At 53.4% G+C, this 18,606-nt stretch overlaps 1 protein-coding gene across 4 annotated transcripts in view; it reads right to left on the bottom strand.

Moving 5' to 3' along the window:
* The window catches only part of GAS7 (growth arrest specific 7), a 224,304-nt gene that overhangs the window by 46,138 nt on the left and 159,560 nt on the right, over nt 1-18,606 (bottom strand). For all 4 annotated transcript variants that reach the window (XM_004460221.4, XM_071210318.1, XM_023589330.3 and 1 more), the window contains exons 3-4: nt 13,382-13,462; nt 2,414-2,499 (exon numbers count right to left, since the gene is read on the bottom strand). In XM_004460221.4, the coding sequence (XP_004460278.1) occupies nt 2,414-2,499; nt 13,382-13,462 (167 nt within the window). The remainder of the gene's footprint in view (nt 1-2,413; nt 2,500-13,381; nt 13,463-18,606) is intronic.

The raw sequence follows: 18,606 nt of genomic DNA, 5'->3' as shown, positions 1-18,606 counted from the left end.
TTACTACATTATTATTATTACTTTTATTTTCATGACCCTTCAAGTCTTTTAAGATGTTCGTCCAAGAAGAATTGTGCTGCCTCCCCAGGTCTGGCCTTCCCTGGATCCCCAACACCAGTAGGTCCCCTTTTGTTTTCTTTTAAATAATGTTCACTCTCTCTGCTATAAAAGTAGAATATGTTCTTTTCAGGAAATTTGAAAATCACTGAAAAGTGTGAAGAACATAAAAATGGTCCATAGCTTAGAGCAAGGGTTCTCAAGTTCAGCACCATTCACATGTTGAGGTCAGACAATTCCTTGATGGGGGGCAATCCTGTGCTGCAAAAGGTCTCTTCCCCGTAGAGCCAAGAGAACCTCCCCACCCATGCTGAGACCATTAAAAAATGACATTAGCAAATGTCCCCTGGAGGGCAAAATTGACCCCGAATGATTGAGAACCAGAACTGAGATGCAGATTGAACCACCATAAATTTTTCGGTTTCTTTTGCTTCCAGTCATTTTCAAAATACAAATCTCTTCCTCCCAAGTGACAATGACGACACATACATGCAGTCTGCATTCCTTTTCCCACTCAATATTAGGATGTGAGCATTTTTCCCAAATCATTAAATTTTCTTCAGAAGAATGCTTTTTACTGGCCATCCAGTATCACTGGGTAGGTGAATGCTCAATATCATAACCCATTTTATCATCCCCTGCTGTTAGACGATTAGGTTAGGTCCAATGCTTGCAGTGCTACAATAATGCTTAGTAAACGTCCTTAGAGCATAAGAGGAATTCCTGGGTCAAAGGCTTAGGATACAGGCTATCAAGTTAGTTTCTGAGTAGGTGATATCAATGTGCTTTTATATAAAATGATGGAGTTAACAAAATCATAGTATTTCTGAATGTTAAAAAAGGGGAAGGAGGAATGATTTGGGGGATGTTTGTCTCTGATATTCTTCCCGATGACACTCAGGGTGGCACCAGCTCTTTTGGTCGTTGCTCAACCACAGCAGAATTTAGGCTGGTGCCTTCAGAAAACCCTCTAAAGGCAGGTGGCAAGACGGTTTCACTGCAAACGGCGGTGTTGAGAAGGTTATTTCGGTCCTCGGCAGGAAACAAATAAAACCAGGGTTGACTCATGAGGCTGCCTCGAGCAGCGAAGTGAAGAGGGCAGAGTACGGGCTGGGACCCGTCGCTGTGCTGGGTTCTCTCCCCTGGGCGCCTGTTGGAAGCCTAGAACCTCAGGCCCTGCTCCGGACCTCCTGGCACAGAACCTGCATTTCACAAGAGGGCCCGGGGATGTGGAGGCCCACGGAAGCTGGACCTACAAAGTCCAGGTCGACACTGATGTCTGAATTCTCTTCCAGCATCATAAGTGAACCGAACTGACCTCCACGCTCAGCCTTCCGAGACGACCAATTTAATTACGTCTTCCTAAAATTAACACTCTGGCCTGCCTTCAAGCTAAGTGTCAGGTTTGTTAGCCCGCTGCGGTCACAGCTCAGAAGCTCCTTCGGCGACTCGCACACAGCACCCACGACCTACGCAGCTGTTGTTATCATCAGCAATTTATCGTCATCATCATCATCCCTGGCGCCTGACATTTTAATTCCTGGGACGACTGGTGGAGTTAGGGGACTTCCTGAAGAACATCTTCTTGGGGAGCGGATGTGCTCAGTGGTTGAGCGCCTGCCTCCCACGCAAGAGGTCCTGGGTTCAACCTCCCCCCCCACACACACAAAAGAACATCCTCTTGATAACATGTGGACAGATTTAAAAAGAATAGCCCATAGTCTCTTGGACGCAGCCTGATGCAACTGGAAACACCACGGGACGTGGCACGAAGGCCCCATCCGACCACTCAGCCACCCCGTGAGCGGGTCACTTAACCGGTCTGAGCTGCAGCCACCTCATCCTGGACACGGGCACGGCACCGACGCCCGCTTCGTGTGTCTGCACGCGTGTCGACGGAGATGACGAGTGTCAAAGGCGTTCGAGAATCTTGATGGGCCTGTGCGCCTCCCCATCCCGTGTTTCCTCCTCTAAGCTGCCTTATCAAATGTGATACACAGTTGACTGAATCCCATTTCGGGTAAGGTCTGCAGGGGTGGGAGGAAGGGGGCCCGGCCCCTGCCGTTCTCCTCAAGTGAAGCTGGTCTAGGACCAGGAGTCCAGAGAGCAGGATGGAGCCTCACCCCAGCCCCACCCGCTGTGAGCCCCCCGCAGGCCACCCTCAACTTGCAGAAAACCAGCAAGCCGCGGCACCCCACCCTCGCCCCACGGCAGTCCCCTGAACAGCGCAGGTACGCCAACCGCTTTCTGCGTGGGCGGAGCTGGGCTGGCACCAGCCTCGCGACTGGCATGAGAGCCCCTTTAATGACACCTCCCCGGGGGCCCTCTGGCCCCTAACGGGACCCCGCCCCCTTACCTGGGAATCGCCGGCGGATTTTCGGACACTCATGTGGGCAATCTCTGGAGGGTGCACTGGGGTCCCCGACGCGTGGTATCCATTCACTGCGGGGAGAGAAAGACGGCTCAGAGGCTGGGGGGCCACAGGCGGCCGCCTCTGCCTGCCCGTGGCCCTTTTCCCCCCACGCTCCCTGGCTCTGGCAGGTCTTGCGTGGCCATGACCGTTTCTTGGGAGCTGATCGGCGCAAGCAGAGCTGGAAGTGGTTGAAGGCATCTCTCTCCTCCCCAGCGCCCCAGGACGGAACTCTCACGGGGCTCCTCTTCACCCCGTGAGCAAAAGGAAAGTGTGGAATAGGAGACAGGGTCAACGGCTCCAGCTGCCACGTCCCCAGACGCCACCCAGGTGGCAGTCCTGGGTGCTGATCAAGGACCCAATCTCCAGGGAGTCAGGTGCACCCCCGTCACCTTCCTAGGATCCCCCCGCCGCTGCTCTTCAAGGGCCTTCCACACCCTCAGCTTCACGAGCAGCGTGACGTGGATACAACGGAAAGGGGCTTGAGCTGGCTGCTGCGAGAGGTGGTTCTACAGATTAACAGCCAGGTGTTCACCTGCAGATCACCTCTGAGTCACGGTTTTCCACAATGAAGACGTCTACCCTAATGACTTAATGTCAGTCGCTGCCATCCGGGGGCCGTGCAGATAACTCGGCTCCCCCAGGGGGAGGGGCCCTGATTTGTAGAGTCTGCCGATTTCTGTGGCTTAAGGACCCCCACCAGCGCCCTTTCCAAGCTCCTGACTCCACCGCATGCGCAGGCCGTCACAGCTTCACGCTGGTGATCGGATGCGGAGCTCCAGAGGGCACCACTCCCTCGAGGATACCGTTCCATGGGTTTAGGGAAGCGGGCCTCGCCTTCCATCACCATACAAGGCGTATCGCCCGACCAGGGCCCTAGACCTACTTTTACGATGGACGGGAATTGAACGAGAGAATAATTGCAAAAGGATTTGGAATCTACAAGGTGCTGTGTTAAAAAAAGAAGGGAGGGATGGAGATAAAGCATTACTGCCTCTGTCCCTAAATTATGTCCCCTGGAGCCTTAAGCCTGCCTCATCTCTGGAGACCAGGAAAGCACGTCAGGCTCGGAGGAGTTGCCGCCACTTATATGTAATGCAGGTCAGATGGGAGAAAGGTACACATTGATGTCCAAATTACGATTCTTCACGAGGAAGCTCAGCAGCGTGGCAGCAAGGAAAAGAGAAAATACTGAAAAGTCACTAACACCTACTAATTTGGAGTGGCAAGTGCTGGAGGCAAGCCACGGACCAGGGGGTGATAAAAGCCTCTCCACACAGAAGCTTTTTCATGCTGGGGGGTGTACTCTATTTCCCCAACCCTTGCAGAAAAAAAAATAACAAAATACTGGGCTACCTGCAAGCACAGCCAATGGCCTTGGACAGCTGGCCATGCAGACCCTGATCTGCAGGGTCTGTCCATACGCAGGGAAAAGGGTGGGCACAGATGTACCGAGAGAACAGAAAACTGGTACAGAAGCTGGTTCCTAGCACAGTGGCTTGCGGAAGCAACGGGAGACAACTAGCCCTGCTGTGTCCAACCACGGCCGTCAGGCGGCTCGCCGCGTGGGTGCGACGCTGAAGAGGGTTCCAACAGCATTAGGGAGAATGGCCAGGCACGAGAAGTATCCGCTCATATGGAAATAAACTATGCCAGGAGAGGCATTCGAATGATGAAAATACAACCCACAATGATGGCGGGAGGCTTGAGAACCTGCATCAAGTAGCACGGCTGTGAAAGGGATAGAATGCAAATCCTGGAAATCTAAGTCAAAACCTTGGTGTACTACTTTCAGTCTCTAACTGACTGAACAGACCAAAGGAAGGATCTCAGGGATTTGGATGATTTAATTTAGAAGAGTGACTGAACTAGACAGATGTATTAAATATCATACCTTATAACCAAAGATAATATCTTTCCCAAAGAAGCCATAGAATATTTTTTTTAAAAAGTTGGTCGGATTTAAGCCACAGATAAACTGTTAATGAATTGCAAAAGGCACAAATAATGCAGGCCACATTCTTTGACGAGAAAGCAATAAAAGTAGATATTAATAATGAAAGAACAAGCAGAGTCTCCATTCCCCCAATTCCCAACACTTGGAAATTCAAGAAAATGCCCCCTTAATCTCAGGTCAAAGAAGAATTTACAACTGCAATTACATGATATTTAGAAAATGAGGAAAAACATATGAAAACAAATGGGATAAGGTCTGAAAAATACTTAGAGGAAAACCCACAGCCTTAATTATTTCATTACCAAACCCAAAGGAATAAAAACAAATGAACTAAACATTCGGCTTAAAAATTAAGAAAAAATAAAGGCCAATTAAATAAACAAAAGAAAAGCAGGAGAGAGGAATATAAATATGGCAGTAGAAATTAATGAGTTGGGAAACAGACTAACATTAGCAACCCAGAGTTGTTTCACTTTCTCTCCCTCTCTCTCTCTCTCTCTCTCAGTGTGTATGTGTGTTTGGGGGGAAGATAGGAATAACAACAACAAAAAAGGCAGATCAGGCAGTCTAATTTGAGAGAGAGATAAAGAGAACACAAAAGCTCAGAATTAGGAATTAGAAAGAAAACATCTGCACAACAAATAGAGCAGAGATATATTACAAAAATTCAAGAGCATATGACTTACAAGTCTATGCTAATAGACACAAAAATGTGCATGAGATTCAAATTATCCAAGTGATTTCAAGGGGCCCTAGAAAGACCAAAATGAGCATCATCCTTTGAAAACAAACCTCTTCCCCCAAAGGCACTAGACCCAGAAGGTTTTATGGGCAAATTCATTCAAAAAACTGTAGAAAGAGATACCCAGGTACAATCTGCCTCAGAGCCTAGAAACATGTGGCAAGTTTCCCAGGCCATTTGAAAAAGCCAATGTTAACTTGATACTAAAATTGAACAAAGACAACACAAAACTGAAACCACAGTTCAGTTTGGCTATGAACATGAAATGCAGACGTTCTTACCTGCACAGGTCTCAGCTGGGAGTTCAGCACTAACTTTGATGATGATGCTGGTCTCTATAAACCAAGGTTGTTTCCAGCTCCAATAGGGCAGAGTCTGCCCCTTTGACCCCTAGTTACTCTCTTGAAGCACCTCAAAAGTACACACTCAATACACTGCTTTCTTCTGCTTCCAGCCTCTCCCAGCTCAAAGCCTGGCATCCTAACAGAAGCCGGGAACCATCTAATGCAGGGGTATTTTGCCCTAATCCAATCCCTTGTCCTCACTTCACTTCTGGTCTGTCAGCTGTTGGCTAATTGCTGCTCATGTCAAAACAATTACTGCGGAAGAAAAACTAATTTTCCACTCAACCATTTCAACGCAGCAGCTCTCTCCCTGACACCCAGCTCTATCTTGCTGCATCTCACATGACTGTTCTCAGCCACAGGCAGGGAAGGTTTCCGTGGAGCTCTGAACACCCGTGGCCCATGAGCATTCCTCATTGCCTTCCCAGTGCTCTGAGCCACAGAGCAAACCAGGCTCAAAGCAGGCGCTTCTGAGGCCTCCCGCCTCCAAGGGTCAAAATAAAGTAAAATTGGTTAGGGATCATTCATAACCATAAAGAACATAATTCAGTTCAGGGGTGCAAGAAAAACTAACAGGCCAAATTCAGCTGTTTTTTAAGATAAGGGAACGAAACGCTCTATCTAGTAACTTTGGTAACTTCAAACATAAACACACACTTTATAGACTTTTCAAAGGAGATAAACATATCGTCAGCAAAGAGAGGGGCTTGAGACCCACGCTATCTGGATAGAAGGGGGTAGGAGTTCTGGAGGGGAAAGTGGATGAGAGGGAGAAAGAGTTGTTTCTTGCATGCACAAAAGCAACAAAAAAGAGAACCAATAACTTGTGCTGCTCAGAACTCTACTCCAGAAGCTCTGCTTCCACTTCTCAGCGCCAGACTCCCAATACAAAAAGGTTCAGGTTCCTATTCCCTGAAGAACCTGAACAAATAGGCTTCCCGTCCCAAGCAAGAAAATCAGCCCTGGACACCCCATTTTTACCCCCTTTAGGTCTGTTCTAATCTCCCTTCCCTCTGGAATAAACACAGTAAAGTCTTTAAGGAACAAGAGGGCCCCAAGGTCCTCGTTACTGAAATCCTCCCACTTATCCATCCATCCATCCGTCCACCTGTCCATCCATCCATCGCATATTAAACACGGCAGGATGGCCCGTTTCTCCAGGCACATCAGGCCGAACACCAATTCTGCAGGATGCTGGCTAAGCGTTGAGCAGCAAGGGCAAGGAGTGGGGTCTTAGGATTCAATCTGTTTGGGAAAGCTGCTTCTATTGTTCAGCTTTTCAGTTTATTTACAGTAAGGCTTCTCAGAGGGGCCCTTCAGGATAAGGCTGACGTGCACTGTAAATCCCAAACAAGGTGAAGGCAGGTGCAGTACTTCTAAAGCAGGTGCAGTGGTCCTAAACCAGCGTAGAGGCAGCACGCGTGTCTGGGGGAGAAGCAGGACAACCGCGGAAGAGAACGCTGCAGGAGGCAGTGCCGAGGCCGCGGGAGAGCCGCGGCCAGAGTCGGGGAAAACTCAGGCAAATAGCGGGGCTGGTTTTGCGCTTGGCCTCTCCAGCAGCACAAAAGCAGAAGCCACCTACCACCCTCACCTCCTTCTATGCCCTGCGAGGCTTGAAAGTTGCTGTTCTAGCATCGTCTTCCTCCTGCCTCTGACAAGTACTCGGCATCTACCCTGGTCCGTTCAGGGGAGAAATTTTACATGGAAGGGCCTCTGTGCATCTCTGTACGGTCACGTGGTCCTGTGTGCCCCTGGGTCATCTAAGGTGTAACTGCATCCCCCAAGATGGCACATTGAGTCCACTGATTGGAACTCATGACACATTTTCCCATGTCTTTGGGAATGGTTGAGAGCCTGTGGCTATTCCAGGGTTATAAAGGTTCAACGGGCCTTGCCAAGAACCCTATTTCTAAAAGGAACAGGCAAGCTCCCTTCCATCAGTGGATGCCACGACCTTCCCTGAGGTCAAGGGCAAGGTCTAATTTGGGGAGGGCCCAGGGACTTGCAAGGTCAACAGGAGGGTGGTTGCTCCTTGCATGGGAGGGGGCAGCTGGTCAAAGGTTCCTGGTCTGGAGGAGATGGTGACCGTGAGGCCCTGGGGTCCACATGCCCCTTTTCCAGGGGGGCAAGCTCAGCTCTGTCTGCGGGCTCTCCTGGCTGGCTCCCCAGGCTCGAAGGCGGGTCCTCCCTGCTCTGCAGCCCTCTGCAGTGAGTTCACTCCCTCCCCTTTGATCTGGGATCCCCAGCCCTCCTCTTTCTTGGGGCTGCTGGAGGCACAGGCTGTTCACCTAACAATGTTCTCCTGATGCTCTCCCAGCCGGCTCATGCCCCAAGGCTGGGCAAACCCAGAACCTGAACCCAGGTTTCCTGCAGTGAAAGATACATTTCCGCCCTCCTTAAGAAAAAGGCAAATACAACCTCAACGCATATCCCAAGCTTCGCATCTCAGAAGGGAATTCCCTCTCTAAACCTATACAGTCTCACACAGGAACCCAATGCCATGGGCGAAGGCTTAAATTTAAATTAATTAAGTGTAAATCATCTAAATGCAATGTGCTCTCCAGGACCAGCTCCTAGAACAGAAAAAAGGATGTTAACTGAAAAATAGTGAAACCTGAATGATGTCTAGAGTTCAGTGAACTGTGATACACAATGTTCATTTCTTACATGATCATGAAAGAGAGTAATGCTGGGGAAACTGAGTCTCTCTGGACTATCTTGGCAACCTTTTGTAAATCTAAAGTTACTCCAAAATAAAGTTAATTTAAAAAATTAAATTAAAAATTCAGTTCCTGAGGCCCATCAGCCACCCGTGGCTATGGCTACCACATCGGCTGGCGACGATATAAATCGTTTCCGTGACTGCAGAAGGTTCTACTGGATTATACTGCTCTGTACTAGTCCTTTGTTCTGCCCGAAGACCCACAGGTGGAATTCCCAGAACCTCATTTTCCACCTGCATTGTCTGTCCCTCTGCCTGTTACTATTTCTCTCTATATAAATCAGGACTTCCACATGGCAGCGTCAACCAGCCCAAAGAGGACTTTTCATATCAGCAGCAATTACCAAATAGGGCCGTAGGGTCTGTTTCTGGTTTAAACTGCGCCTTACTTACGGACGCCTCACCCAGAAAGCCTGGCATTCACCATCCCCTAGGAAAGCAACTGAATCAGCCCAGCTCCCCTACGTCTGCTGATACCGAAGGAAGCGACATAAAGTTCTCGGCCCCGCGCTGGCCCGTGGGGGCACCGAGGCTCCAAGAGTGGACTGGAACTTGTGGGGGCCACTGGGCCTGTCTCCCCGTCTCTCCCCGCAGCTGGTGACTGGCCGGCGGGGCTTACCGCCACCCCACCCACCCGCGCTAAGGAGGCGGCCCGGGCCCTGCCCGCCGGCAGCCCTGCAGACCCGCTCCGAAGCTCACGCAGCGCCGACGGAAGCCAAGCGGCGAGAGCCCCTCTGCCTCTGCGCGGTCTGGCCAAGTGAGCTAGTGGTTCCCCACCTCCTACCCCCGAATATTCTTCCTGACCTGTTTTTCCATGTTCCTCTTTGGGAGTGACCAGGTGGGACGCCTGCGGTCACTAAACAGAGTTGCATTTTCCACACCGCCCCCACCCTGCAGGTGACGCCCCCCCCACCGCTTGCCAAGAGCTGTCGTAAGGGAGCCAAGTGCTTCCCGGCAGCTTCAAGGGGGCGGCTTCTAGTGAAGACACACACCTCCGGTATATTTAGCGCCCACCTCCCATCCCAACCATCACACTCAGAATAAAATCCCCACACCCTTCTTAAGCTCTGGGCTCCTCTGGCCTCGCCCTTCGCCCCCACCCAGCCACGCTGGCCTGCTTTCTGTTCCTCGAACACGCCACGGCCAGCGCTGCCTCAGGGCCTTTGCACCAGCTGGTCCCTGGTCTAGAACTCTTCCTCTGGACCCTGTCTTCCTACTACTGGCTCTTCTTTGTAGTTAAATCTTGGCTTAAATGTCACGCACTCACCAAGGCCTTCCGCATTCCCTAGGCTAACTCCTTGCAAGGAATACATGACATACTTTGTGTTTGTTTGTTTGTCTGACTCCCCCCCTCACAGATGGGACAACCCACACCTCATGGCTGTATCCCCAGCGCCGAGAAAAGTATCTGGCTTTTTTTTTTTTAATGAAGTTTCGAAACTCCATTACTGCTGCTTTCTTAGAAGCACCAGCGAAACAAAGGAGCTGAGAACCACGGAGAAACCAGCCATCCCAGGAGGACGGAGGACGGTCCGGTTTTGAAGCCGCTTCGTGTCCTCATTGAGCTGGCTCCTTTCCCCATAATAAAATCCAATCATCTGAAAACTGCTTGTAAAATTGAATGAGAGAATGGTTGGGAAAAAACCCAGTGCTTCCAATGTGACTGTTATTTTATTCTTCGGTTACGAGGTTTATTTCAAAAACTGTAAAAGCAGATGTCCAGAATATCCTGGCTCCGTCCACAGCCTCACTGTTTGGTCCTCTGCCCGTCCATCCCAGGGGATGGACAGGGAACTGACATGTTTTCAAGCCCCGGGGCTGAGCACATCAGGAATCATAAAACACGGGGGGCCGGATGGGCTCTCAAAATGAATAATCTTCATCTAGACCAGGGGTCCATAACTAGGGGTCCATTGGCTTGAAATGAAATTCAAGAAAAACATTATTCTTGTGGGGACGTGTTGGTGCAGGTGTGATGCGTTTATGAAATAATACACAGTATAGCGTGGACTTAGTAAGGGGTCTGTGGAACAAAAAAGGTAAAGAAGCCCCTGCTTTAGGCCCTCCATTTATGAATGGGGAAAGTGAGGCCGAGCAGGGGAAAACCAGTGCCCAAGATGCCAGTTGCTGTTTTAAATACCACTAAGAAAGGTAAGCAGATGCTGCCCGTTAAACTAAGCTCCACCACCAATTGTAGGATAAATCTGATTTCCGAGATAATAAACTGTGGGAAAAAACAAAAGGAGGTCTTAGAATCAGCGAGTTGGGGGTTCTTCAGACTCTTCTGCCGCTTCTTGCTTCGATGGGCCATGGTTGGGTAACCCCTGAGCAGGGCTGAACTGGTGTCTGGAGTCACACCAGAGTGCAGTTTGCAACCTCAGCGCTCTTCACGTTTGGGGCTGGAGACCTCCTGGTTGTGGGGGGCCGCCCTGCGCATTGTGGAAGGTTTGGCTGCATCCCTGACCTCCACTTACTAGATGTGCAGACCTCCCCCCCCCCCCAAGTGTGACTGCAAAAGAATGTCTCCAGACATTGTCAAACGTCACTGGGGGTGTGAGATGAAGCACAGAAACTTAACAGGTACGTATGTATGTTGCAAACCAACGAAAGGGCTGGAGAATTTGGGGAGGCGTGAAGTTAAAAAGGTTCCTTCATTTCAGGCCCCGGGAATGCCGGCGTGAATGCTGACGCTCCAAAGGGGAAGAGCAGGCAGGGCTTCCCACCTGAATCTGATCCCAAAACCCTTTTTTGGCAGAGTACCCGGAGGATCTAAGATTGCATGGAATCCACCTTGGGAGACAGTCCTGAGGACCCTCGGGGGTGGGGGCAGCGGAGGGCAAGAGTCCACACGCCTGGCCTACTGCCGTGGCCACCCCGGCGCCTACCCTCCTTCCCTCCTCCCCGCCTTTCTCAGCCCCCCAGCACCCAGCTCGACGCCGGGCAGAGGCGGCTCCCAGTGCGCTCGCCGGGCGAAGGCAGGAGTTTGGCAAGCCGCGGCCTCCGGCGAGGGTGCCCGAGCCTGCTCCTGCGGCCCTCTTTCTGGGGGCCGGCCCCTATGTCCAGCGGGTAGGAGTGCTGGCCTTTGGAGAGAGGGCTCCCGGGGTTCCAAGGGAAGTCCCCGTTTGTGGCCGAGTCCTGTGCCCCCCGGCGCGCTCCGTCAGCGCAGCAGTGGGACCCCAACCCACCCCTACCTTCCTCTCCTCCTCCAGCGTCGCTGGCCTGTGCCATGGACTCCTTCGGCTGGAAAAGACAGCCAGGGAAGAGGGCTGCACCTCACCGATTCCTGCAGGCTATTCCCATCGTTCAGAAGAAAACAAGAGCGGCAGCGAGAGAGAAGGCTCTGCTGGAAACGCCTGCCCGGGGGTGGCCGGGCAGGCCCAGCGGGCCCAGCTCTGGGACTCGCCCTGAAAAGGAGGCCTAGCTATCTTCCTAGGAAACTGGACTCAACTCCCCATTTCCCTCCCCAACATGGGCTTCCTTAATTTTCTTTTTAATTCTTTTCTGTTGTAGTGACTTTATGGAATACATGTACAATTTTTTTTTTTAAAGTCTAGAAGAATTTTCAAAGGAAAGCAATCATCCTATCGCCTCTCCTGTGCCTTGTTTGATTCTCCAGGCTCCCCTCTGTCTGCCGTTTCCAATGGTGAGGGTTTCTGGGGGCGACTTCTATATCCCTCAATACTGTGCTTCCATTACACTTTGTTTCTTAGTTTACTCGTGTTCACATGTTAGGACCCATGCCAGGATCCCACCCACTGCATCCTGCCTCCCTTCTCCCGACCCCATATTTGAGAATCCTATTATTATTATTATTTAAAGATTATTCATTCATTCCCCCCTTGTGGCTTGTTCCTTTTCTTTTGCTGTCTCTTCTTTGTGTCTATTCGCTGTGTGTTTTTCTGTGTCTGCTTGTCTCCCTTTGTTGCGTCATCTTGCTGCACCAGCTCTCCACGGTGCACGGGCGGTCAGCTCTCCGTGGCCCACAGGCCAGCTTTGCCTTCACAAGGAGGCCCCAGGACGCGAACCCAGGGCCTCCCACACGGTAGACAGGAGCCCACCTGACTGAGCCACAGCCGCTTCCCGGTTAGTATTATTTGTAATCCTTCCTTCGATGACCTTTGTTGCATTAGGTAAAACATCTGAACCTCTGCCTACTCTGGCTGCAGCAGCTTTCCGCAGGCTCTCAACACCATGGAAGCCGAGGCTCTCACTGCTGCTTCTGCCCTTTCCCGCCGACCTGCCCCTCCTCCCTCCTGCCACAGCCTTCCACCCTGTTTTCAAAGCGGTAAACCCTTCAAATTCCAGGGTGCAAGCACAACTGTGTCATCCGTGCTTTGCCTCCAGGTTGACTCCTAGAGGTGAAAGCCAAGAGAGTGGCTTCCCACGCCATCCACTGGCATAAAGATACACGAATCCCCCGACATGCGTGCCAGGTTCTGCTTTGGGACTGAGGATTCCACAAAGAGTAAGAGGGACAAAGCGCCCTCTCTCACGGGGCTTACGGTCTAGGGTGGAGGAGAGGTGAAAGCGAACGAGAAACGGCCGTGAGCGAGAAGTACTCCGAGGTCAGTGAAACGGCACACCATGGCCATCCAGAGTGACGGGGGGGGGGCGGGGGGGTGTTTAACTGGAGTGACTGGGGAGGGCTTCCTGGAGGAGGTGCCCTTTCAAACAAGGCCTACACCACAAGGAGTGAGCAGCTGTCCTCCCTACTGGCCGGTTCTACCACCTCACTCCTAGAATCTCTGAGCATACCTCCCATCTCTAAAGAGATGCCCATCTCAACCATCTCCATTTGATCACCTCTGCACAGAGAAAACAAAGCGCTTCAAAAAGTACCCCGGTTCCTTTCCAGGGAGCTCTGCCTGGAAGTGAAATCTGCCTCCCTTTACCTGCTCCTCCATGACGCCTTGGGGAGCTGCGGGGAGCAATCCTGCCCTCTCCTTAGGTCCCCGACAGGTACGCAGGTAAGAGCCCGAGGCTTCACCGTACCCAGCTTTCTCCTCTCCCTCGCGCCTGGGATGGAACGGGGGAGGCCACCGTGCTCCTGCCAGCACCGCCAGGGAGACGCCTCCCGCCCCGGGCGGTGGGACTGGGGGACTCCCGAGCCCTCCCAGGGCTCAGGCCCAAAGCGCCGGGCGGACGGTACCTGTTGGAGGCAGCGGGCTCCTCTGAAGGCCGGGGCTGGCTGGAATCCCAGAAGAACTGCTGGGACGCTCCCAGGTGGTCTCTGCTCAAAGAAACAAACAGAAGGGCTTTAAGGATCTCACAGGGTGCAATCACGTGGAGAGCTGGAAGCAGACGCGTGGCGCGTCGTCTTCCTCCACAAGCGCGGCCGGAGGGGAAGCTGCAGGCCGCTCCCACCCCCTCCTGCCTCCCGGCCCGCGGGGAGCACAGAGCTGCTCTGCTGGACCTTCTCCCCAGCTGGGACTAGAAGGGCGCGGGTCCCCCGACACCTCCCGCGGTGCCCTTCTCCTCCCCACCCCCAAGCCTCCGAGAGACACCCCCAAATGCTCAGCCTGCCTTCCCTTCTGTCCTGGGGCTCCGGGCTCCAGCCCTGAAACGCCACCTGCCTGCCTGGTCTATCACCCCTAAATGCCACTGTCCCCCGGAATGCCAAGCACAGAGGAAGGAGCCCTGGCCTGGGGTGTGCAGAGAGACGTGGGTCCTCCACAAAACGGGGGTGACTCCCCAGGCCCTCCCAGGGTCGGCAGGTCCACATCTCTGAACTGAAGTGAGCCCACCTGTGTCTGACTGGTCACCTCTTCTTTCAGTGCCCGCTATCCAGTCCCACCAGAAACAGGGTCAGCACCAGAACTATAATATTATCCCCCAGATGCTACCTTACCCACTGAACTGCTGTGAGTTGAGAGATTTCTATTTTTATTTTTTATTTTTTGAGGGACAGGGGATTGAACCCAGGACCTTGTCTGTGGGAAGCTGGTGCTCAACCACTGAGCCACACTGGCTTCCCTGGTTGGTTTCTTCATTTGTTTGCTTGTTGTTTTGCTTTCCTTTTTTTTCAAGAGGCACTGAACTGAACCCAGGATCTCCCAGGTGGGAGGTGGGTGCTCAACCTCTTGAGCCACATCCACTCCCTCAGGATTTTTTATACAATTATCTTATGAGGAAAATAACGTTCACTATATATAACTTGATCGTGCATAAAAGCACAGAGAAAATAAGGATCAACCAAAATCCCACTACTTGGAAGTCATCACTATCAATGTTTTGGTACTTATATGGTCAATCTGTTTTCTAGGCATATATCTTTTCTTTTAACAAGTCAATTTTATTGATACATATTAATATAAAGCACACAATTCATCAAAGTTTACAATGGTATTTGATATAGTCACAGTTGTGCATTTATCACCTTAATGATCATTAGAGCATTTTCATTTCAGTAATAATAAACAAAAAGCAAGTACACTAAAAAGAAAATTCTTCAGCCTTCAGTCTCTATGCTTCCTCTGCTGTACACAGCTGCTATTTCTGGCTATTCTTGCACAATTATTAATTAAGCGGTTTTATTGAGATATATTCACATACCATACGATCTCTCCAAAATGTATTATCAATGGCTTTTAGTATAATCACAATGTTGTGCATTCGTCACCGCAAAAAATTTTTGAATTATTTCATTACAAAGAAAAACTCCACACCCCTTAGTGGTCTTTCCCACATAGACATATATATATATATATATATCTTTAGAACAACAAAAAAACACTGTATCAACTTTTGTGACTCTTTTCCCAATTCATTAAAGGGGCCTTCTGGCACAGTGTTCAGGGTCTGGGACCAGGATGACTCTGGAGCCAGACTGGGTTTGAATCCTAGCTCTACCTTTCCTACCAGAATGACCTTGGCTGAAGTACGGATCTTCTCAGTTCCTCAGTTTCCTCATCTGTAAAAAGGGCATGATAATGGTAGCCACCCAAGGTAACTGTGGTGTTAATTCAACAATTCACTCAACATCAATTTAACAAATATAAGCATTTTCTAGCATAAAGTTATTAATAATGTTAGCTCAACATATGCATACATTTTTTAAAAAATTTATTTTTCTCCCGTCCCCCCACCCCAGTTGTCTGTTCTCTGTGTCTATTTTGCTGCTTGTTCTTCTTTGTCTGCTTCTGTTGTTGTCAGTGGCAAAGGGAATCTGTGTTTCTTTTTGTTGCATCATCTTGCTATGTCAGCTCTTCATGTGCGCGGCGCCATTCCTGGGCAGGCTGCACTTTCTTTCATGCTTTTAATCAAATATTCTATTACTGAAAATTAGTCAAAAACAAAACGAAATCCTTTCCATGGCTTCTCTCAGTTGAGATTCAAGAGGACTGGGTTCTTTCCTCAGTTCCACCACTAAACTGCTGTGCAACATTGGGCAAATAACACCACCTCTCTGTTCTTCTGCTTCTTCCTCCAAAATGAAGGGGCTCAGCTAACTGGTCTCTTAGGCCCCCAACCCTCCTGTCCTCCAGCTTTGATAGGGTGTTCACCCGGCCCTCTGGGTCTAAGGATGGGTGGGCCCAGGGCTCGGGGGGCTGGGTTTCAAAGTGGTGATAGGATCCCTTTGTGTCTCAAGGGAGAGAAAACAGAACCGAGGGTGAGTAAGAAACACAGCAGGGAGGACGTGAGCAAGAACAAGAGGGGGGTCTTTCCTGGGGGTGGCCAGGAGAGAGGGCCACCAGCGGGCTCGAGGGCTCCGCGAGGGGCCGGGGGCGTCGCGGCTGGCCCGGGAGCACAGGGGGTAAAGCCGCCCGCCAGCTTAGAGCCCGGGCCGGGGAAAGCCCTCCAGTCCCGGCTGCTGGAAGCTCGGGGACCTGCGGAAGCCGCTTACGCTCCGCATTTTGTTTTTCTCCACCTCAAAATGGGGAGAAAGAGCGTCCCTAAACAACGGGGGTGTGGGGAGCACGAACTGGGCTGAAGCCAGGCTGGCTGTGAAACGGGCAGGGCTGGGATGAGAAGACAGGCCTGGCGAGGGCAAGGCACCTAACACAAAGAGGCGGCGGCGGGAGCGGTGGGGGCTCCGGGGCCAGGCGGGCTCCCTGGGAAGGCCTGGGTGCTCTACCTGGGTGGGGGCTCCCGGGCCAGGCGGGCTCCCTGGGAAGGCCTGGGAGCTCTACCTGGGTGGGGGCTCTGGGGCCAGGCCGGCTCCCTGGGAAGGCCTGGGAGCTCTACCTGGGTGGGGGCTCTGGGGCCAGGCCGGCTCCCTGGGAAGGCCTGGGTGCTCTACCTGGGTGGGGGCTCCGGGGCCAGGCCGGCTCCCTGGGAAGGCCTGGGAGCTCTACCTGGGTGGGGGCTCCGGGGCCAGGCGGGCTCCCTGGGAAGGCCTGGGAGCTCTACCTCGGTGGGGGCTCCCGGGCCAGGTGGGCTCCCTGGGAAGGCCTGGGAGCTCTACCTGGGTGGGGGCTCCCGGGCCAGGCGGGCTCCCTGGGAAGGCCTGGGTGCTCTACCTGGGTGGGGGCTCCGGGGCCAGGCGGGCTCCCTGGGAAGGCCTGGGTGCTCTACCTGGGTGGGGGCTCCCGGGCCAGGCGGGCTCCCTGGGAAGGCCTGGGTGCTCTACCTGGGTGGGGGCTCTGGGGCCAGGCCGGCTCCCTGGGAAGGCCTGGGAGCTCTACCTGGGTGGGGGCTCTGGGGCCAGGCCGGCTCCCTGGGAAGGCCTGGGTGCTCTACCTGGGTGGGGGCTCCGGGGCCAGGCGGGCTCCCTGGGAAGGCCTGGGTGCTCTACCTGGGTGGGGGCTCCGGGGCCAGGCGGGCTCCCTGGGAAGGCCTGGGTGCTCTACCTGGGTGGGGGCTCCGGGGCCAGGCGGGCTCCCTGGAAAGGCCTGGGAGCTCTACCTGGGTGGGGGCTCTGGGGCCAGGCGGGCTCCCTGGGAAGGCCTGGGTGCTCTACCTGGGTGGGGGCTCCGGGGCCAGGCGGGCTCCCTGGGAAGGCCTGGGTGCTCTACCTGGGTGGGGGCTCCGGGGCCAGGCGGGCTCCCTGGGAAGGCCTGGGTGCTCTACCTGGGTGGGGGCTCCTGGGCCAGGCGGGCTCCCTGGGAAGGCCTGGGAGCTCTACCTGGGTGGGGGCTCCGGGGCCAGGCCGGCTCCCTGGGAAGGCCTGGGAGCTCCACCTGGGCTGCCACAGCCCCGCGGCCCCCGGGGCATCCTGACTCAGAACGCGCGCCCGAAGCGACAAGCCTGTGTGACAGCTGCGGTGGGCTCGCTCCCGTAGCTGCACCCCCAGGAGGGCAAAGCCAGCCGCAGGGCCCCGGCGCGGAGCTCCCCCAGGAGCTCCTTCTTTAATCACAGACCCCTTGGCAGGTCGGGTGAAAAGCACGGACCCCTTACCAAGCCCGCCCCACGCTGCGCAGGATTTAATAAACACATCACGCCCGCGCCAACACGTCCCCACGGGAACAAGGTTTATCTGAATTTCAGGTCAAGCGGCCGGGCCCCTGGATAAGACCCCCTGCCTTGGAGTGGAGGCTGGAGCGCGAAGCCCAGACGCCCCTCGGGCCCCTCCCCTCCGTTCCCCAGCTGCCCCCGGCCCGGCCCCTCTTCGGGAGCTGCTTGCCTGGGGTGACGCCGGCAGGAGGGGCACAGCCAGTCCCTGTGCCTCAAGGCAAACCGCCACGAAGGCCCCAGCTCGGCACCCCCGGGCTTGGCCGCCTTGCCATCCTGCTTCCTTCCCGCCCCCCAGGTTGTTCCAGGAGCACCCCTCCCGGAGCCCCGGGCACACCGCTCTGTCTCCCAATTGTCTGGGAACCGGAAGCCCCCGCTTCCCAGCACACACACAGTCCACCCCACTGAAACACCCTCCCTTCTAGGAAAGAGCACAGACCTGACCCCCCACGTGCATCTCATCCCCTCGAAGGCCGAATCCGCGGCGGGTCCACCCTTTCAATCCCAGCACGTAGCGTGGTGGCGGCACGGACAAACGGACAGATAGAAGGATGGACGCTATGACGGCGCGACGCCGATTCCTGGCTCACGTGCCCTTCAGCTTTCCAGGGATAAGCGGACAGCCTCGTTCCTCCTAAAAGCAGAGAGGTCTGGGGTTTTCTTTTCTGGAGCTGTTGCCCCCATCTCTTTAGTGGCTGATGCCACTGCTCTTATTTTGAGGGGAAGGCCACCGGCGGTGGGGAAGACTCTGCCATCTGCCTATAGCAGGGGTTCCCAGTTTATGCACTGCACCCCCTTTTATCCCCTCTCCCATTCACCCACCTCATTGTCCTACTACCTGCAAGTCCCTGCCGGGCACTGGGAGAGACACAGGCAGAGCCAAGCTTTAGGACTCTTAGGATCTGGAAGACCAGCTGCCGCTCGCCCTCCCCTCTGTCTCGCACTCTCCCCTGAAAGGGAACTGCCAGCCGCAGAGCCCTCAGG

Source organism: Dasypus novemcinctus, chromosome 21 (assembly GCF_030445035.2).
Source record: "Dasypus novemcinctus isolate mDasNov1 chromosome 21, mDasNov1.1.hap2, whole genome shotgun sequence".
NCBI lineage: Eukaryota > Metazoa > Chordata > Mammalia > Cingulata > Dasypodidae > Dasypus > Dasypus novemcinctus.
Note: the sequence above shows the minus strand (reverse complement) of the source record. Positions and strands in the feature narration are given on the sequence as shown.